Genomic DNA, 21,721 nt, shown 5'->3' on the forward strand with positions numbered 1-21,721 from the left:
AATCATGTAGATTGACTAATGATCCACTAACCTGATCAATAACAAAGGGCATTGATCGGGTCAATCAATGATCCGGTTGTTAAAATACTAATGCATCATGAGTTTAAACAAGAGGGAGGTTGGGTAACTCAACTAATCTGAGTTAAGGAGTAAGAGGTCCAACAACGATAAGAAAAAAAACTAGTCTGATTATTTTATTTCACATACAACTGGAAAATGAATTCCAATTTATGTTGATCTTTTTAAGAGTGTGTTCTCTCTACAAGTAATAATATCCGTTAGATTAATTAAAAAAACATATTTTACTAAAGATAATAAATCAAAAGTCAATTTGTCAAAAAAATATCAAAAACCAAAAACAATTGCGATTAAAGATAAGATAAATATCACCAAGATTAATTTATTTCTTAATAATAATCAACCGCAAATAAAATAGATAACTAGAGTACCCTCCTTCCAATTTCATCCTAAAGAAAGTGACCATTAAACATAGTTTTTCAAAGCTGCCAAAACAGTTTTCTTCCCATTCCAAACTAAACTAACCCAACAATAATTTGAACACATCACCTATGGAAATGATCCCTTGCACACTCCTGCAGGCAGACTTCACCACCACAACCTCTCCAACACCTGTATTTTAATTTTAATGTATGAAGATAATAATAATTAGTACATATATAATTATATATTGTTGTTCTTGCTCAGGTAAAGGAATTTTTATGTACTACATATATAGATATAGTCTTATAGATATAGCAACATTTGGATAAAGGAAAAAAATTATAAAGATAGTACCAGAATTAGCAAAGCGTTCCATCACCACATGCAATGGATCGGACCTTAAACACGTTGGAAGTATAAGTCCGTAAGGACATTTTCCAATTTGTCTCAAATTCAATGCCTGCGGCACAAAAAAACTTCATATTTTAGTCTATACAATTGTGAGTTTTCGGGTTCAAACCCGATAAATATATTTAGTCTAACAATATTAGCATTGTTAGGCCTTACGGAAAAAGAAAAAAAAAAGACTTAATTTCACCTTATACTAATTGAAATTTAACATTTTATCTGCCTTCACTTTATATTCAATTTAAATTTTTTGTTAAAAAAATTGAAATTTTAGATTTAAGATTCAAACACAAGTTTATACAAATATATAACCATGTTTCATTAGTTCATTATGGTACTTCATACAACTTGTATAATAAAATCATGTATAAATTTAATGCTATTGGTTGAAGCTTCCTTAATCAACAAGTAATGTAGAGAGGAAAAGAGAATTACCTGAGAGATACTAAAATTATCCAGGCTTATCCTAGCATACATTTCACATCTAGCCAATGCAGTAAGATCACTGTGAAGAAAATAGTAATACATAAATAAGCTTGCAAAATGTCTAGCTGTTCTTAGCACAAGGAGGAAAAAGAGTTTCTAAACCTTCTTGAATATACATCATATAATGAACCAGAATCATCCACAATTGGTATTGAGCTAACTTCAGCTGCAAAATGAAGTAAACATGAGATAACAAAAGATAGAGAATAATCAATGTCAATAATACATTTTGCTTCTAACATGGATATCACTACATTCAATGTCTAAACAAAAAAGAGACTTGGCTACTTTTTTGAAAAAGAAAAATGATCACCTTGATTCATTAGAGCGATAGCAGCACTAAGAGAAGCATTTGGCCTTAGCGTTGCAATTGGCTGTTTATTGGATTCCCCCACTTTTGGCGCCCATCTACCCAAAGGTATTGAACCGATCGGTATTTGAAGAACCGGCAAAGAACCATAATCGTTCTTGAAACGCTTGCATATACCTGAAAATTAACTCCGTACATTAGTTCCAAACCATTTATACGCATAGCCAATAAATGTGAAAGCTTACATTTTAGTATTTCTGAGCGAGAAGTCATATGTAGCAGCTGAGGAGTTGAGCCGTCCTCGGAAGAAGAATGCATAATAGCAACTACTGGCACCTTGCATTGCAAAAATTTTAAAGCGATGTCTTCTAGTCTCTCAAAAGGCCTAGCCTGCAGATTAAAAATAAATATAAAATGAAATACTATAAAATCATAAATAATTAAAGTAAATTTTCTACTTAAAATTGGGAAATTGATTTGACACGCAAAATTTTTCTCATATGTGTTAAGGAGCTTACATCAACAAAACTCCAAGGATATGCTTTCCCATTACTATCAGTTCCACATTGCTGTAATTTTCTCTCTATCCATGCTGCTAAAGTATGTTTCTCAAGTCCTTCATCAGTAAAAGTGGATCGATGACTCTCCGGCTGAAATTAAGCATGTTAGATGACTCACATAATTTACAAAACCATGCATATGTTTAAAAGTTAGGAAACCAATCATTGGTGTTAATAGAGATTAGCTTGGCAATAATTGTATGAGTTGCACACTCAATTGCTTATTTATTGTTTGATTATATAAAATCGATATGAAACAAAGAGATTTAGCATCGGGTGCAGGTTTTATAGAAAAAACTTTCCAGTGACAAAACAAACCATGGCATTTGTGAAGGACCAGAAACACCATCAGCAGAGGCACCATTGGGAAAATAGAATAAAAGATAAGGTCTGTTAGATAAATTAGGGACTTTTGGTCCTATGCAATGTCAAATATAGGACAGAAATAACTACTGGATGAAAGCCAAAAAGATCATAAGGGAAATTGATGCAAGAACCTACAATGAGGAAAGGAAAATAAAGAGAGGATACCAAATAAAGGATGGGTACAACCTGTATACCATTTGTTTTTACAAAATCTATATACATAGAAACAGAGATTATTTTAATATAATACGGGTTAACATTTGACCCCTTATTTATAGCTTGACTACAATCAATCAATGGAGTGATCAAGGATCTACTCAGGATCTAATCAGTAGCCTAAATGCTATCTAAGAATGAGGAATCATCACAAGACCATATCTTCTACTATAAGTGAATATTCCAATAATGTATTGAAGTATAACAATTGATCAATCACGATAATATGCATGATCATGATACCAGACATACCATATAAATATATATCCAAAATGGAAGAACTATAAATCATTTTTCAAGAAGAAAAAAGCATCAATGATAGCTAAAAGGTACATATTTCAAGGCTTGATCTTCCCAAATAAATATCTCTAATATTTAATACAAGCCCAAATAGTTTTACTAGAACCTACTACATAAAATGATTGATTTTTAGCCTAAAATAATGATAATAGAATTCAATGGTGATGACAAAAATTTCAAATCAAATTAACATAACTAATTAATTATGCCTAAATGGTAAAAAATATTTAGCATAAATCAACTTGGCATCTGCCTTGTAATTTCTTTTAACTTCACATGGACTTAGGTCTCAATGAAGCTACTATGTCATACAATTTTCCTTTTTCAACCATTTTTGCCAATTGTTCAGTTTTCATTCAATTATATTTACCAAAATTTCTACAAACCTCTTTCAGTGCTTGAATAATGTCCGGTGCACTAAGCACTCCAACAAACTTGCACTTCCTAGAATCCCACACAGGAGCCAAAGATACTTCCTGAAAGCATATATTAAGTTAAAATATATATTGAACACAAGGTAAAAGGCAGCATCAGATTTAACATACATTGCATGTGCATGGATGTGTGCTTAAGAGAAAGATGAATAACACCTCATGTAAATAGTGTAATGAGGGAAGGGAGAACATACCTGTTCATATAGAATATGCAATGCTTGCTGAAGTGATAAATCTATATTCAAGACAAATACCTGAAATTATCTTAAGCAAATTAGCTCCACCAAAAATCAGATAAATTGCTATTGATTGGAAACATTGAAAAGACAAAGGAGAGAGGGGTATCAAACCTTGCCAGACTCCGGAAGCAAATGAGAAGCAGTATTCGATGACATAAATTTATATATGTGATAGCGCGAGACATGCAGAGCAAACTCTGGTGTCCTAGGAAAAACTCCCTGGAAAAGCTCCAAGGTTAAGCTACTTTCTTTTATGCAGCATAAATTTCAATACTATAAGGATTATGAAATCAAATTTAATTGACACTCATTTGATAAGAGAATATAAGAATAATCAGGATGATATTTTTCAAAGCAAGTATAAATATGTATAAGATTTAAAATTTCTAGCATCATTTTTTCAATAAAAGAAGAATTTTTAGGAGGGAGAGTTTACATACAAACTCACCAAAACAATCATCAATTGAATAAGGCTATCTAATCCCTTTCACCGATTAATTTTTTTAAAATGTTATGTCATTACGCTTCTTCTATTACTTCAGATTCCGAAACTCCCTATATATATTTTTTAGTTCTTTTAAACATTAAATGTAGTTTTGAACATGAGAAGTTTACCAATTACAAGACTATAAATGCATGCACATATGCTACCTGGAGAAAATAACACACCATTTTGACGATAATGTTAATCATTACTATCATTGTTGACCTATATATATAACACACTTAAGAATCCTTTCCAAGCAAAATATATGCAACAAACCAAGGGGGCATAGATGGGAAGTGAGAAAAAAACATACCATGTGTCTAGTGACATTAATATTTTCAAGCTGCAGATGGGATCTACTAGGCATCCCATGTAACATATATGGTTCTGCCACCGAAATAGTGTTCACTGTGGCGGTGAACCCGTTTATAAATGGCTGCTGCTCATCATGCCGCCACACACCATCCACACAAAACTGATACTGCACACAAATTAACATGAATCAAATATCCCTCTCATATTATGCAATTTTTAGAAGCATTTCAGTTTTTCCATGAAATGTTTGATATTGTGCCAAATGAGTAGATTCAAATTTAAATACCGATACATTAATAACTGTGAGAGGCCAGAATGTGAATGCATCATTAAAAAATTAAATAACAAATCTACAGTAGATTATATGTACTTTAATGACGATTGTTTATGCTGTTGTATGTAATGAACATCTTGTACACATAATTGAATCTGTACATAGCAAATATGTGATATAAGATAGCTTTTATCTTAATGAAAGTTTATTTACAATAGGACATAACAAGAACAAATTCTACTAACTGCCCTTTGAAAATTGCTCTTTAGACTTCCAAAATTTCTCTAGGGGATCCCGAAATGACCTTTATACTCCCAACAACAGTTAACTGTCTGCCGTCACACTAGTGGCACTTAAGTGTCGTTGCGTTCTGCCTTATATCAGAACGACAACTCACACTCCAACACTTCTTAAAAAAAAAACAAACTTTCCTCCCTATAAACCAATCTCCGTCCAAACCAACCTCCATCCATTTGTTGTAAACCACAACAAATGAAATGACCAAGATACAAACATTGCATGTAAAGCAATAGAAAAGGATAAATGTTAGTACAGATCCAGAAATTATAGTACAAAAACACAATTATTTATATTGTTTTGATGTTGTTTCAAGATGTAATGAAAGAGTTGAAAAGGAAGTTGTTTCAAGAGATTATTTTGAACTTGATCCTACTGCCCTGCCAATATAAAGCAGGACAGCAAGATCAATTTTAAAACAACCTCTTGAAACAACTTCCTTTTCAGCTCTTTCATTACACCTTGAAACAACATCAAAACAATATAAATAATTGTGTTTTTTTTTTTTTTACTATAATTTTCCGATTTGTATTAACATTTATCTTTTTCTATTGTTTTACATGCAATGATTGTATCTAGATCGTTGCACTTGTTCTAGTTTACAAGCACATGCTTCCTTTACCCTTTCTTTCCTCTTCCCCCAAGCAATATGAGAAAACAAACTAAATGATCCCATCCCCTCTATGATCTCCAAAGAGAGAAAAATGGTATTCTGATCAAGGTTAAAGATTATTGACTAAACGTAAAGCACATTGATGTATAAATATTTCAAACATTAGTAGTTTTTTTTCTTCCTCAGATTTTAAAAATTCATATAGAGGCCAAATACCGTATGAAATCCTGGAGTCAAGTAGCAAACAACTTGAAATCCAGTCGGGCGGCCTTCAATTCGAGACATTGGTAAATTTGTTGACCATCTGTGCATACACAAAAATAACATAATATTAAGTGATATTAAGCAATAAACAAAAAATAACAACAAAAATGCTATCAAAACGAATCAAAGGTGACAACAACAACAACATACATCTACCATGTTGAATAAACTATACAATCAACAAATAAATAACATGATTAAGCTAATTCTAGTATGCAATAAACAACAAAAAAAAAACTTACCAAAAGGAAACAAAGTGACAGCAACATACATATCTACCAATACCATGCTGAATAATCCATACTCAAATAATTTTCTAGAACAGGTACTCAAAACTTTTTATCATTTTTAGAAGAAAAAAAATTCTTTCAAATTATCATTTTTTTTAAGAAAGTTGTGACAAACATGCTCTAATTCTAATAAAAAAATTGACAATTGAAGTTGTTACCCAGTGAAAGAACCGCATAGAAACGCGGTTTCACCTCCATGAGGCCAAACAAACAAGTGAGGAATGGAAAAAGGTTGAGGATCAGGTACTGGTACATCACTACTACTTCCATTTCCTCCTCTACCTGCAGCTGATGAACCTGACATTTCAATCTCAAATCACAAACAATTGAACAATTGAAGCAACCTTTGATTACTAGCTAGTAGCAAGAACTTAAATGCTTTGTAAAATAATGTAGCAAGTAGTGTGACAAAGTTCATATTTATATTAATTTAGGCAGGAGAAAGAAAACGTAAAAAGTATAAAGTTTGCATTGTGAACTGTGCTATGGTAATGATTACAAAATTATCAATCAAGTGAATGAAAATGAGACGTAGGAATCAAAATGTTGTAGAGTTTTAGAAAACGGAAGAATAAAAAGAAGAATAATACAAATGAAAACAGGAAAAGCGCTTAACCGTATATGGATGCATGCTACTGTGAACTGTCTCTAACTCAAGTTTCTTGTTGTTTGGCATAGCACTAAAATGAGTTGTTTTCTTTGTCTTTGTGCAAACTGATTCTGGGGTTTTCCAGTGGGTACTAAAAGATGATGAGCTTTTGTTTTGTAAGTGGACATGGTTTTTTCTCTTTCTTTTGTGAACCGAGTATCTCCGCATGCAACCACAAATATTAGTAATGTCCTAGTCTGGTAGGAATGTAACGAATGACGACCTATGAAGCCCAGATACATGATACGATACAGATACGATATGACATCGATACGTCGATATGGGAAAATTTTAAAATTCAAGATACAATACAGCTTGGATACTTCAATAAAAAAATTAAATTTAAACTACATGTTAAAATTCAAAATACAAAATATGGACTAAAACTCAAAAGCAAAAAAATTGGCGCAGAACCTAGACCAAAGAGACATAGAAAAACGATGAGGCACAACAATGAAATTATCTTCACACAACAATCAACAATATCATCGTTCTCAAACAAACAAAGAGACACAAGACAGACGGCGGCAACAATATAAATATAAATGTAAGTAATATTGATAATAAAGAAAGCGACAATTAGTCAATTACATATATATCCTAAATTAAAAACATCATTACTTAGTCAATTACATATATACCAAATATAATAGAAACATCAGGTAGCCAGCACATATCGGTTTTCCACCGCCTATCACTCGTATCTCAGATATATCTGAAAAGTATCGGATAATTGTTTTTTAAATAAATAAAATTTAATCTTCGTATACTCTCCTGATACGTATCGGGAAGTATCGAACATGTATTAGGATACACATGGGATACAGTACGTCATTCATTTTGAAGTATCTGGACTTCATAGATGGCAACACTCCTCCTCAAGAGAGTTTAACATTGCCACATTCTCATGTTTTGATTCGAACCGACCTCTGATTATGTAGATAGGGATTCTTTATCATCGCATCCAAGTGTTTTTGGGTTCAAATTTCATCACTAATTAATCTCATTCTAAGCAGAAAAATATTTATAAAACAATATAGACTATAATATGAACTAAGTACATCATTTATTTCATTTATTCAATGAAACCTTAAAAAAAATCTTCTCTTATATTTAAAACGAGATGGAATACTTTTTTAAGAACGAACTATAACGGCCAAATATACCCTCAAATTTGGTATCATTATTCATTGCACACAAAACCATGAATGTCATACTAAATTTATTGAGTATTAGAAGAACACGATTTTAGGATTCTAAAGCAGCCACTAATAATCTCGTTCTAAGCATGACATTCAAATTTTGTGTGTGGTGAAAAATTGATACCAAATTTAACGGTATATTGGTAAATTAATTGTACTCCAGTAGGTAAATACCCTTTGCTCCTTAGTTTTTAAATAAAAAAAAAAAAAATCAAATGTATTTGAACCAAATACTCTTTGCTCCTTAGTTTTCACATTTTTTTAAGATATTGTTCGGTAAATATTTGTCTTAAGGAATCTTTTTCAGCTTAACCGTGATTAGTAGATATTTGACTTTACACAAAATTTGTAACAATAAATTGTGTAGTACCATATGATATATAGAAATGTAAATCCACGAATTGTAACAATAATTTTTCAACTTAACCGTTCAATATTCGTGTGAGTATCTGTTAAACTAGTAATCCACGAATTTTGAGGTACTCATTAAATAACAGGTAGTTAAAATATCTATATACTTTATCCGTGAATATCTTTTAAGGTATCCACCCCGAACCTATGACGGATTTTATTTGTTAATGTACACATGTAGGTTTTGTTTTGCCATCCCTAATGATATATAGCCACTTTTGAACATTTTTATATAAAATTTATAATATTTGACATTAAAATTTTTAGTGAGTTTTTATACCAACAATTATACAATATTTGATTTATTTCAATTGTACATTCCAAAATATAATTATAATATATTTATAATTTTGTATTTATTATGAAAGGTTAAATAAGTTTTCATTCCTAAAATTATAGCAAATTTTAGATTTACTCCTTAAAAATAAAAATGGGATTTTTTTTTGAATTAAAAAAAGGGATATTTTTATCCTCTCAAAAAAAATTCTTTGATTTTTGGTCCATATATAATGACAAGTTTATGTTCGTATATATGTCAATGTGATGACCCGTTTTATCTTCAAGGCGTGTTTAGACTATGTCAATCTATTATCAATCTATTATCATGTTCAAGAAAATGTTAAAATTATATTCAATAGGAACAAAAAATGAAACAAAAAGTTTTGTGAGTGTGAAAATATTTTGTTTTTATTTTTAGGGACTATAATCAAAATTCGTTATATTTTTAGGGACATAAGTTTTATATAACTCTATTATTAATTATTGTGGCGGCTCATTGATCCGGCAAGGCACTTAAAATTTAAAAAAAAATAGAAGAATGTAATCGTTATTTTTATTAAGTGAGTAAATTTAATTTAATTTAGGACAATACATAATATATGCAAGGTCTGGGGTTCAAACTCCGGCCACCACAAAAAAAAAAAAGATAAATTATATTTAATCGTTATCACTCAAATATGTCTATGCTTTTCACGTAAATGCTAGTCATGATTTTAAATGGACAAAGATTATTTGGAATAAAGCCTTACCTCCTTCCAAATCTCTCTTGATATCGAGATCAATTCATAATAGATCGAGTGCCTGCAGATGAGAGCTTGATAAGAAGGGGTTGCAATCACCCCTCAATCTATAACTTGTACAGCAAGCAAGCAGATTCTTCTCATCATCGGTTTTTACAATGCCATTTTGCTTTGTCATTATAGAACTGGTTTTGCTCTATAATCAATATTAATAGCAACTTAAACTCAATTATGGATGTTTTAAATGTTAGTAATAAGGTTGGAGCCTTCAACTCAAAATTGTCATCGTTGCAGCTATTCTTAAAACTGTCAATGTGATATGGATCAACATGAATAACCAAATATTCAATGACTTGAGACCTAATTGGAGCACAATCATTTCTATGATAATTGCAAATGTATAATTGTATGGTGATCACATTGCTCTTTCCACATGCCCCTCAATGATAGGATTTAAAGTATTAAAAGTTGTCAATGTTAACACTCATCATTCTAAGGCTCCAAGAATCAAAGAAGTCGTATGACAACATCCCATTTTTGTTGGTTGAAGTGTAACACAAATGGTACTGCTTTGGAAAACCCTAGCTCAATTGCTTGCGAGAGAATTTTCAGAAACAATAGGGGAGCTAATCTTGGTAGTTTTGCAATCAATTTGCAGCGATGTTTTCTATTAAACATGCCTTTGACAGAGCATGAAACCATCTTTTGATTAATAATGATTCAAAGTTAGCTACCTCAACCATCAAGTCACCTCATAACGTTCCTTCGTAGCTAAGGAACAAATGGAAGAATTGTCTTCGTAGAATCAAAAACATGATTTTTATGATCACTCACATGTTTCAATAGAGAATTTATTGTGCAAATATGATAGTTAATCTAAGTTTATTTTTACAAAATTATATTTGGTGGAATGACGTTCCTTCTGTTATAAGGAAAGAGTTTTCTAAAAATAGACTTGGTCTTCCCTATCCTAAGTTTTGTTAGATCTTTTTTACGTGTTTGGCTACTGTCCACCTCTTTTTTTTTTTTTTTTTATTATATTATGGTAACGACTTATCTTGCTAGGCACATTTTTTTTTTAAAGAATAAAGTTGATGTCATGTTTTTATAGAAGTTTTTCATGTTGAACATGCCAATAATCATGTAGTTTGACTAATGATCCATTGATTGACCAGTAACTCGGGGGATTGATTGAGTCGATCAAGATCCGAGTGTTGAAATATGGATGCATCACGAGTTTAAACAACAGGAGGGTTGGATAGCTCAACTAGTTTGAGTTAAGAGGAGGTCCAGAGTTCGGATCTTGACAACGAGAAAAAACAATAACAATTAACATACCGACATTTACCGTTAAAAAATTGAGTTTAAACAATTATCTTAGGTCATAATAGAGAAGGCTTAAACGCACTTTTTCCCCCTTAAGTTTACAAAAGTAGCGATTTTGGCCCCCTTTTAAAAAAAATGGCAAAAGATACCCCTTATGTTTAGCCCCTTTTGCAAAACACCAATTTTGACTTGGTCAATCCTATGTGTCACGCCACTCAGCATGAAAAGTTGCCAGCTGTGTATATTTTGAATTAAAAATAAAATAAAAATCCACATGTTTATCAATTGAATTAAAAAAAGAGAAATGATATTTTGACAACCACTTTTTGACAACTTTTTGACAACTTTCTCTCTCATACTCACATGATGTTGTTATCCTCTCTCTTCCTTTTTCTCCCTCCATTGTTTTTGACCAATAAGAAGTGTGAAAAACAAGGTTGTCAACAAAGTTGTCATCAAATGGATGTCAAAATATCATTACTCTTAAAAAAATGAGAAAGGAAAGGAAAGAAATGAAGTTGCACGTGAGAGGAAAAAAAGGAAAAGAAAAATATGAACACACACCACCACCTCTCTCTCCCTCACCTTCATCTCTCTCACTCTTGATTGTCTTTCTCATCTTCATCCTTATTCTTCTTCTTCTTCTTCACATAATCATCTTCATAAAATTATCAATTTAAGGAAAACCCATAAATCAAATATCTAACACACAAACAATTCCAGATTCAGGTTACCTCAAAAAATATTAAAGTTTGATTTTGGTAAAATTTTCCAGAAATCCCACCTCCAAATATGTGGATCTGTGTTGATCTGAGTTTATGAAGATTTTAAAAGGAAATAAAATAATACCGAAACGCAAGGATCCAAGAAGAATGATTCAAACTGGTGAATGTGAATTGGAATGATTGAAACTGGTGAATGTGAATTAGAATGATTGAGATCCAAGAAGAGCAAGCTTCTTCTTCTCCCAAAATATGAATTTTCACTTTTTTTCTCAATTTTAAAAATTGGAGTTTATAGACTTAGTTAATTTTTTCTGTTTTAATTAATTTATACAAAAAGAATTGGAAGTTGTTGGGTTTTATCAATTGTTGGGTTAAGAGCATGAAGGAGATTGATGATGAATGAAGGGAAGAAGAAGATACCTCACGTCAAAATTAATTAATTTTTTTTGTTTTCTAATTACACACATGGATTTTTCTTTCTTATTTTAATTTAAAAAATACACAGCTGGCAGCTTTTTAAGTTATGTGGCATCACACATAGGATTGACCAAGTCAAAATTGATGTTTTGCAAAAGGGGCTAAATATGAGAGGTGTCTTTTGCCATTTTTTTTTAAAGGGGGTCAAAATCGCTACTTTTGTAAACTTAGGGGGTAAAAGTGAGTTTAAGCGAATAGAGAATGATTTTACCAAGAAAAAAAAATAGAGAATGATTTTATATTTTCTTAAACAATTTAATAAACTATTGATTACTATATATTAAGAAAAAAGACAAGGGTACCCAACCTCACCATTTGAAATGGGAGGTTCTAAAGGACCTATGAATTTCGACCAAAGTTCAAACTCGTCATTTGGAATGGAGATGTTCTACTATGTTAACGATCGTATGACTTAGTGTGGGTTTAGCCACATCAAATTATTGCCCTTATTCCCCTTCAGATACAAACACAATAACATCACACACGCGCTTCTCTTCTTGTTTTAGAATTGGGAATTGTCAATTGGTTACGTGCAAACTTATCACTTTATAGATTTAGAGGTTAACATATGAACGTATTTTGATCCATGCAAGCGATCCCAGGGTAATTATTTTTTTGAATGAAGGGTAAAACTTGATTGTTGTTGACTTTTGATTGAATTTTATGTTCTTTAAAAAAAAGGCTAAATTGCATGGGTGCTCCTTTAAGTTTGATTGTAATAGATTGATCTTTAAGTTGTTTTAGTCACACCTAAGTCTTTTTTTTTTTGGTAGTGATACCTAAGTCTTTTAAGTTTGAGGTTTGTAACAGATTGATCCTTTAAATTATTTTTGGTCACGCATTAGTCATTTAAGTTTGTAAACGTTTTTAATTTAGCCCTTCTGCCACATCATCGTTTTTGTAACTTTAAGTTATCAAAAGAACTAAATTGAAAACATTTACAAACTTAAAAGACTTATGTGTGACTAAAATAACTTAAATATCAGTCTATTACAAACCTCAAATTTAAAAGACTTATGTATAACCAAAATAACTTAAAATCAATGAGTTGCAAACCTCAATTTTAAAGGAGCTAATGCAATCCGTTGACAAAATTTATTATCTTAATTAATTAACTCGAAAGAAAAATGAAAAGGGACTCGTAAAAAAGAAGAACCGCGAGTCACAACGAAAAACCCTGCGCTCCCTCTTTCCATCGTCGTCGTAGACCGTCGTCACCACCGTTGTCTTGCTGTCGCCGGGAATCATTACCTTTGCACCTAAATCACTCCGGCAATGGCTGATTTTCAGACCTCTACCCACCGATCGAAGTGGATCTTCTCTCCTCAAAAATTGGTTGAGAAATACACAGCTGCCAATAAGAGAGCCAAACAAACCCTAGACACCTGTGGAGCTACTCTAATGGAAGTTGATGTTGACGGCTCTTTGACATATCCTCAACCCCACCCCAATGCTAACGATAATGGTCAACATTTATTCTCAAATTTCATTCTCTATTTTTCAGTTTTTTTTTTTTTTTCTTTTCAAATTATTTTGTTCACAAGAGTTGTGTTGTGTTTCATGTCAGGTGAAAAGCATTCTCGGATAAAACCTCTTAGTATTGAAGAAGAACAAAGTATAAAGGTATTTTATGAAAACAAGCTACAAGAAGTGTGTAACAATTTTCACTTCCCTCATAAGATCCAGGTATGCAATCTCTTCTCTTCCCTCATAATTATGGCAACACTGTTTGTTTTTCCGTAATCAATATTTTGAAATAGTTTATGTTACACAGGCAACAGCCCTCATCTTTTTTAAAAGGTTCTATCTGCAATGGTCTGTTATGGAACATCAACCAAAAAATATAATGTAAGATTTGCTTGATGTACTATACTTGTTTTTTTTTGCAAAATTAAGTAGGGATTCAGACTCATTGGTTGTTATGGTGAACTCATATCTAGTTTATTAGTTGTTTGAAAATGTTGGAATTGGTTAGGTTATTGTACCTGATGTACTGCTGAGAGATGGATTGGTTATTGGTTTTCTCGTTTCATTAATCTTTTTATCCCTTGGAAATGATTACTTATTTTCATTGATATCATTTGTTTGATTAGGTTTGTGGTCGTTGTTGGTTATAAATATATATATATTGTATTTATTATATTATTTTATTTATTTGTTAGGATCCTAGATTCTTTAGATAGCTTATTCAATTTTGATTTGATCCTGATATTATGCGATTGTGTTTGCTCTACCTCTTGTATGTATGTACTTGTATATCTCTTATGAATGATGAGAGAAATATTGCGTTTGATTTATTCATTAGCTTCTCAGTAACTCAGAGGAAACCTTTGTACAGGTTGACCTGCATATATGCTGCTTGTAAGATAGAAGAAAATCATGTATCGGCTGAGGAGCTTGGTAAAGGGATTTCACAAGATCATCAAATGATTCTCAATAATGAGATGATAGTTTATCAGGCACGGAAAGGCCTCGTATATCAAATTGTTCTAGTTTTTTTTTTTTATTATATCGTTTTATTTTATTTTTAACCCATCAATGACAATAAACCCTGGTTATGCAGAGTCTGGATTTTGATCTTATTGTTTATGCTCCATATCGCTCAGTTGAAGGTTTTACAGATTCTATGGAGGTTCGTCTAGTTGGCTGTGTGGAATTCTTTTTAAACGTCTACAATTTCGTGCATTTCAAAATAAATCTTTTGCTTTCTCTCATTTTATTTTTCGGTTAATAATCCCATGAACTGTCTACCGTTAACACAATTTTTAATGATTTTATGGTGAACTGAAATTTGTGACTATGGTCATTGATAGGAATTTTGCAATTCTGGTGAGGAGGAGCTTCAAAAACTCAAGGTACTAATCTTTTTTTCCTGCATAATAATCAGGCTGAGCACAATGATGTGGTCATTAGTGGATGGAATTTCTTTGGCTTATGGTTTTACATATAGGAGGGTTCTCCAGTACCATTCCTCAATTTTTTAACAATTAGTGGTCATTACTTAATATTTGTCCAGGATTGAGATCGTTTCAAGCTTTTGGAACTGTAGGCAATCTCAACCATAAAAATCTTTTACTCTATAAGTGACGTGATTGCATTTTAATCCGTTGCATTGAGAACTGCACACATGTAGTTTCTTTCTAGAATGTAGACGAGCTCATTCTCTTCATCCATGTATCTTGTCTACTTGTAACATAATGCAAACTTTATGTTTCAATTGAATGCAATAAGTAACAGAATGTACCAATGCCCTCTTGAACATAAAGGGCGCTGTAGCATCCTCTACCTCTCTGTGCGCGCACCCACACATGCGCGCAAACTACATATCAAGTGAGAGGTGCAGGAGTCAATACTCATTCAATCCTATGTGAATGATCAAAATTAAAATTTCACTTCTCATGCTCTCATTCAATACCTTCCTATATATATATATATATATATATATATATATATATATAGTAAGCATTCATGTAATGTAATACTTATTTCCTCAATTCCCTTCCCTCTTATGAAGCAATATTTTCTATCTGTTCAACTCCTATTCTTCTCCAAGTATAAAGAAATAGCTAACTGTTTCATCATACTTTTTCTCCTGCTGTATAGGCTTTGCAAAACACAGCAAGACTGGAAGTTGATAAAATGATGCTTACAGATGCACCACTCTTATTTCCTCCTGGACAGGTATTCTCAGAATAGTCTGTAAATTTTTAATTCCATTGTTAGATTTAATATTCTTGTGACAAGAATAGTTTGTATCTTCCTGATGCAGTTGGCCTTGGCTGCTCTGCGTACCTCAAATGCACTCCATACAGTTGTTGATTTTGACAGGTACTTGTTTCACATGTTTCTTTGTGATAATTACCCTCAGACCCGAAAACAGTTTCCATTAGCTGTTATTTGTTTCATAATCATGTGACAACAAAATGACCTGCGGGGGTTTGGATTTTAGTATATTCTTCGACCCAGATTAATGTGTCTACTCCTACACTTGCACTTGCAGTTTTCTGAGCAGAATTTTTTCCCATCAGAATTCTACGCACACAATGACTGAGCTTCTTGAATCGTTGGATGCAATTGATTCTTGGGTAATTGTTTCTCATCCTAGTAGATGTCGCTCAACTGAATTATTGAAGTGTAATTCCAAATTTCCATGTTTTATTAGCTTGGTAATGTGGTTTTATTCTGTTTACATGGACCAATGTGGCTTCGGCTATATATGCAGGTTAGAAAATACAGAAGTCCTTCAGAGAAGGAATTGAAGCACATCAACCGGAAACTGAAGTCTTGTTGGGGCCATAGCTCTCATGACGAGTACTTCCTTTACCCTTTTACGTAGAATTGCCTGTTTGAGAGGGATTTTCGTGTTATTATATAATAATTTTGTATTGCTTAACAGGGGAAAGAAGAGGGAAAAGAAATCAAAGCACAAGTCCAGAAAGAGCTCAAATGAAGCACACAACACATAGTCTCTTCTCTAGTTTTATATTCCGTTTAATTGAGGCACTCATCTGAGTTTTGTAAGGGATTTTTTTTTTTTTTTGGGGGGGGGGGGGGGGGGGGGGTTTCCATTGAATATGAAGGATGGTATGTTGAAGAGGTTGTTTTCTTGATTTTATTGAACACACACCGACATAATGGACAGACCTTGTCCGTTTAGTTGGAGGAAAGATGTAACTTAAAACATTTGTTGTATGTGGAGAGGAGGGGAGCAAAATTCCTCTTGAGCCAATTTTAGCACACAGTCAAAAGTGATAATTCTTTTGGATACAGAAAATATTTGTTTAAAATTTCGACTTTTTTTTTAATACATTGCATAGGTGACAACAGTAAATTTACACATTCTCTTCATTAAAATTCTTCTCTTGTCGTACCAAAAACAACACATAAAATCACTTCCCTCCCCTCTCATCGGTTGAGTCAACTGGACCCAAGTGGATAGGTAACATTTCCCTCACTATAGGTGTACAAGAGAATTAGTGATTGACCAAGAATCTTTGGAAAACTCCTGCAAAAGCTTACTATCGAGTCTGATTTTGCAATGTTTGCTGCTTCGCATAGGTCTCTCAATTGCCTTTTGTATGACATTTACACCCCAAGGAACTAGTTCATATTTAGAATATGGTTTTTGATGATGCTGTTCATATTCCTTGCTTATGGTGTTTCTAAAGTGCTTCTGTGGTTTGCCATTGCCGCATTTCTCTTTTCTAGATGATCAAATTGACATACTACAGATCCTTTCTCCTATTGTTTCAATTTCAATTTCAAGTTCTGCAACATGTTATATTAGCTAGCCAATGTCATTCACTTACCTTACCAAATTAAGTACTGTATACGGTATACTATTCTACACGTGTGTTGTACTTTTCCCCCTCTTTTAACAATGGATCATCTTTGCTAAAAAAAAAAAAAAAACCATGGAAGTGTGCGTGTACGAGGGAATAAAATGTGAATTTCCATCACTGTTGAGGGCATCGGCTGAGTAGGATTTTGTAAAACATAACTATAAATCAACATTCTTTTACATGATTGCATTTGATGAAAATTTAAAGCAAAGTGAATGAAATTTGGAAAATGTACTTGAGTATATGGAACTGGCTTGGAGACAAGATTTCAAGCTCTTTTAAGTGAAAAGTGATTTTGAAACTCAAATTGACATAGCCGTAACATGGTGTGTTAAACAATGGAAGCTCGCCCATAATAGTGCAACAGATTTAGAAGCTCTTAGATTTGAATTGGCACGTACTTGTCAATCATTCCTAGCGGGAGAGCAATATAAGTGCATAATGGCTCATCAATTTTAGTTTTTTCTTAAGACTCTTCAGGGTGAACTTAATAGTGTCATCTTTGATTACATATTCAAAACTTGTATGCTTAAAAATGTTAGCGTAACTTTATAATTCTTTTCTTCTTAGACTTTTGTTGTCTCTTTTGCCGTTAAAAAATGATTGTCATGTTAATTAATTAACGTGACAATTATTTTTTAATACCATAAGACAACAAATGACAACTCATTTTTTTGGTCTGGTGGAGAATTGGATAATGGAGATCTATAATAATAAAAAAGTAAAAAAAATGTAATGGGTATGAAATCGGGTCAACCCGGTTAAAACATGGGACCAAATTCGGGTTATTCACCCGTTGGCGAATATAACTCCATTTCGCGGTTCCCGGCACTGTGAAGAGAGGTGAATGTTCTTGAAAATGGTACCGTGTCTACTCTCTACGAGCTTCACCGTAACTTTACCCGTAAACAAGGTAGGTAACTTTTCTCTCTCTGTATACATAACCTTATATCATCATTCATTATGAACTTCCCAACTTCATTTTCAACTTTCCGTTTGTACATGCTTGTGTTGCACAGTAATTTATTTATATAATCCAATTTTTGATTACTTTTTACCAGGGGTTGAATCATTTAGATTATGCTTTGACTAAATTTTCAAAGAAATCAACAATTGCTACAGGTTTTCTTTTCAATCTCTCCCTCAATGCTTCATAATTAGTATGAAAGTACGATTTTGGAATTTTTTTTGCATAGTAATCTGAATGTGATGAAATTATTTGGTAGCATTTATTAATTTGTCAACATTATTTAATAGGAGTATGTCAAAATCTATGAACTCTTTTGGATTAGGCATGTCACGTGTGTCCGACACGACAGCGACATCTATAATTACACTGAATTATGCGATTTTATCAAATTATTAGCAATGTCGGAATGTCAGTGTCCGTGTCCGGTGTCCATGCTTCATAGGTCAAAACTGAACTTGCATCCCGTATAACCATTTTTGTGTTGGTAATTTTGAATATGTTTGAAAATTGCTATTAACATTTAACTGGTTAGGTTGGTTTGACTAGATTTTTGAATATGTATCTTAACTTTGGAACATGTTCTTTTGATGATTAACAAAAGAACATGTTTGTAGAAGGTGCTATGAATTTCTAGCTTATGGATGACAAAAAAAGAAAAACCATATCTTTTCAAAAAGGGTGAAGCTTTAACAATCTCATTCTTCATAGCTCTTTGAAAACAAAGTGGAAGAGGAAATCTTATTTTAAAGCTTCTTACTTTACATACTCACACTGCTTAGCCTGTTAGCTTATCTTAAATTCTATCAGCTATACAATATTACAATGTACTGGAAATGTTATTTGTTGGGGTGTATTTTTTTTTTGGCAAGTTCGTTTTTTTTTTTGAAATGGCAAATTTAATCTCGTCGGATAAAATGCAAGAAGCATTAACCGCGGAAAAGGAAACAAAATACAATAATGGTCCCGCATATATACGGCAAACCACACAACCAAAAACCAACCGGCCCAAAAAACCACCAAATAATGAGGCGAAGCTATACAAGCTAAAGGAAGCACCCGCAAAGCTCAGCCTCACCACCTAGATAGGAAACTAACACCTAAAGCCCCAACCAAAAACTGCAGCCCAGCCCACCAATATAAGCACACCAGAAAAACACAGAAAAATCTGTCACCACACCAGAACAGAGAAGCTGCAGGGAGGGAATCAGCGCGCCTCCAGCCAGCTGATAACAGATAACAGACAGGATCCCCTAGACCGCAGTACCAGCACCACCAAGCTGCTACACGCGCACCTGAATCTTGTCTAGGCAAAAAATTGGATTCCAACACCACTCGTAATATAGGCACGTTGGGATATTCATTCTTTGCAACATCCAACGCCAAGATAAAACCTTAATCTCCACCACTAACTCTTCCGCAACATAATTCAACCCCTTAAAAATCTTATCATTCCTAGCTTTCCACAACACCCATATCGCCGTGTGCCAAATCAACCACAAACCTTTCGACCTATTTTGATTACCTCTCCTCCCACTCCAACACTCCCAAAGTATAAAAAGGTTAGGAGGGATTAAAAAATGGTAATCCACCCAAGACATCAGCCGAGACCACACATGACTCGCCACATTACAATGCAAGAAAAGATGGAGCGAAGATTCTTCCCTTGTATTACACATCACACAAAACGTAGAATCCTCCGGAAGTAGAACATTTCTCAAAACAAGGTTGTCCTTTGTTGGGAACATTTCCGCAACGAACATTTCCGCAAGTTCGTTAATTGTAGAGTGGAATAGCTCATGCCTTGGATGGGGCATGCAATTGATATTTCAGAATTATCCAGGGTCTGATCTTGATGGACTTAATTTTCCCTTCTAGATCTCTGTTGTCACTGTTATCCTCTTCTATAATTGTGAGATTCTGTGGTGAATACAATAATTTGTTACACATAAATGAAAACTTAAGGTCTATTTGGTTCAACGAGGGGAGGTGAAGGGAGGGATTTGAACAGATTTTGTATTTGATTCGACTAGGAGAGGGTCGGGATTTTAATGGAGGAAAAGTGTAAAATTGTTTTTTACCATTCTAATATGTAAGATCATATTAAATAAAAAGGTATTTAAGTACAAACATGTAGCAAGTACTCCCTCCCCTCTACATCTCCTCACTGTTGAAGGGGAGCTAAAATTGGCTTAGGAGGGATTTTGCTCCCCTCCCCTACTGCATAGTGCATACAACCTGTATTATACATATATTTGTGCTAGCTTTAACTTCAGGATTCAGACATTTGCAAATTTTGGATGGTAGATTTTGTGGGATTGTTTTGATTTTTGATTACTTGCATCATGGTTGTCCTTAGCCTTCAATATGACAATATAAATTACAATTGCAGCTCAAAATATTCTAGGATCTTGCATCTCAAATAAACACATATTATTCATTGAAGGAAGAGGAAGCTGTCAGCGTTGCTTCATGTCATTGGCAAGACTTCTACATGACTCATACTCTTATAAAGGGAATGTAAATTATTACACTAAAATAGCTATATCTGGTTATTGGGTGGGTCCTGATGTTGATGATGGGTGGGGATTTGTGGACGCTGTTATTGATCAAATAACTTGAGCATGTTTGTTTTGGACAAGAGTTGATTTTGCTTAATTTATCATAGATGTAGGTCGCAGTGTGGCTCTTGGTAAGCTGACCACTGTTTCTAGTTTTTTAAGGCTCCACAAACTATTTTTTCCCCAGGAAAATTGAGATTATCATGTATAAACGGCTACTGAAACTGAAACAGTTGGTGATGAAACAGTTTTTCAACTGTAAGTGAATTCGGGTCAAGCAGATTTTACTCACAGAACAAAACTCTGGAGATTGGCCCTTGATTTGGTTTTGAATTTTGATTAATTTTGGGAGTTTGTAGTCGATATCTTCCATCTCTTACAAAAGCTATCTATGGTTCAGTAAGACTTAATCCCAAATAGTGCATATCATTTTAATCAGTCTATGCAATGAAATAATTAAGTGTCTACAATGCATTAAATGGTATAAATTAGCAAGATCAATGCATGTACAGGTTGTGCTAATACGTTCAACTGAAAAGATTGACCACCACTTTATCACTCTTCATTGGAGTGCTTTTGTGTTACTGATTACCTCCTCATGTCCTATCTTTCACAAAACTTTTCCTTATTTTTAATTTTTTTGGTTCACATTTTTATCCTCGATTTAATTTTCTCCATTGGATTATTGTTTCGAATTAGCATGTTACTGTTTTGAGGGTTTGGAACACATCACATATACACA

At 33.1% G+C, this 21,721-nt stretch overlaps 3 protein-coding genes across 5 annotated transcripts; 2 read left to right on the forward strand and 1 right to left on the reverse strand.

The window, feature by feature from the left end:
* Positions 1-384: 384 nt before the first annotated feature.
* LOC146957238 (sucrose nonfermenting 4-like protein) lies at positions 385-7,035 on the reverse strand. Of its 3 annotated transcripts, none has more exons than XM_085734931.1 (14): positions 6,917-7,035; positions 6,459-6,588; positions 5,963-6,050; positions 4,561-4,728; positions 3,872-3,979; positions 3,716-3,775; positions 3,474-3,563; positions 2,164-2,295; positions 1,891-2,035; positions 1,649-1,822; positions 1,438-1,501; positions 1,285-1,354; positions 796-901; positions 385-630 (listed from the first exon to the last, which is right to left on the reverse strand). In XM_085734931.1, the coding sequence occupies exons 3-14, from the start codon at positions 6,029-6,031 to the stop codon at positions 539-541; spliced, it is 1,278 nt and encodes a 425-aa protein (XP_085591057.1). In that variant the 5' UTR covers positions 6,032-6,050; positions 6,459-6,588; positions 6,917-7,035; the 3' UTR covers positions 385-538. The 3 variants fall into 3 exon arrangements, with proteins under 3 accessions (XP_085591057.1, XP_085591049.1, XP_085591042.1); XM_085734923.1 differs by having other exon boundaries at positions 6,459-6,597; XM_085734916.1 differs by having other exon boundaries at positions 6,459-7,035.
* Positions 7,036-13,238: 6,203 nt separating this feature from the next.
* On the forward strand, positions 13,239-16,883 carry CYCH;1 (cyclin H;1). The gene is made up of 11 exons (XM_085734942.1): positions 13,239-13,574; positions 13,677-13,795; positions 13,884-13,957; positions 14,448-14,568; positions 14,673-14,741; positions 14,923-14,964; positions 15,713-15,790; positions 15,879-15,937; positions 16,110-16,194; positions 16,332-16,420; positions 16,506-16,883. The coding sequence occupies exons 1-11, from the start codon at positions 13,385-13,387 to the stop codon at positions 16,573-16,575; spliced, it is 996 nt and encodes a 331-aa protein (XP_085591068.1). The 5' UTR covers positions 13,239-13,384; the 3' UTR covers positions 16,576-16,883.
* Positions 16,884-18,215: 1,332 nt separating this feature from the next.
* Positions 18,216-21,296, forward strand: LOC146957240 (uncharacterized). The gene is made up of 3 exons (XM_085734955.1): positions 18,216-18,364; positions 18,513-18,573; positions 20,811-21,296. The coding sequence occupies exons 1-3, from the start codon at positions 18,299-18,301 to the stop codon at positions 21,038-21,040; spliced, it is 357 nt and encodes a 118-aa protein (XP_085591081.1). The 5' UTR covers positions 18,216-18,298; the 3' UTR covers positions 21,041-21,296.
* The last annotated feature ends 425 nt before the right edge of the window (positions 21,297-21,721 follow it).

Source organism: Medicago sativa, chromosome 1, assembly GCF_051527215.1.
Source record: "Medicago sativa cultivar Bolivia chromosome 1, Bolivia_mono, whole genome shotgun sequence".
NCBI lineage: Eukaryota > Viridiplantae > Streptophyta > Magnoliopsida > Fabales > Fabaceae > Medicago > Medicago sativa.

Bases quoted from the DNA above. Each gene is read 5' to 3' on its own strand.
- LOC146957238 (XM_085734916.1), bottom strand. From the start codon at position 6,604: ATGTCAGGTTCATCAGCTGCAGGTAGAGGAGGAAATGGAAGTAGTAGT. The intron at 6,051-6,458 runs GTAACAACTTCA...GTGTATGCACAG, and splicing joins CTATGCGGTTCTTTCACTGG to ATGGTCAACAAATTTACCAA. The intron at 3,776-3,871 runs GTTTGATACCCC...AGATAATTTCAG, and splicing joins TGCTTCCGGAGTCTGGCAAG to GTATTTGTCTTGAATATAGA.
- LOC146957240 (XM_085734955.1), top strand. From the start codon at position 18,299: ATGTTCTTGAAAATGGTACCGTGTCTACTCTCTACGAGCTTCACCGTA. The intron at 18,365-18,512 runs GTAGGTAACTTT...ACTTTTTACCAG, and splicing joins TAACTTTACCCGTAAACAAG to GGGTTGAATCATTTAGATTA. The intron at 18,574-20,810 runs GTTTTCTTTTCA...TTACAATTGCAG, and splicing joins GAAATCAACAATTGCTACAG to CTCAAAATATTCTAGGATCT.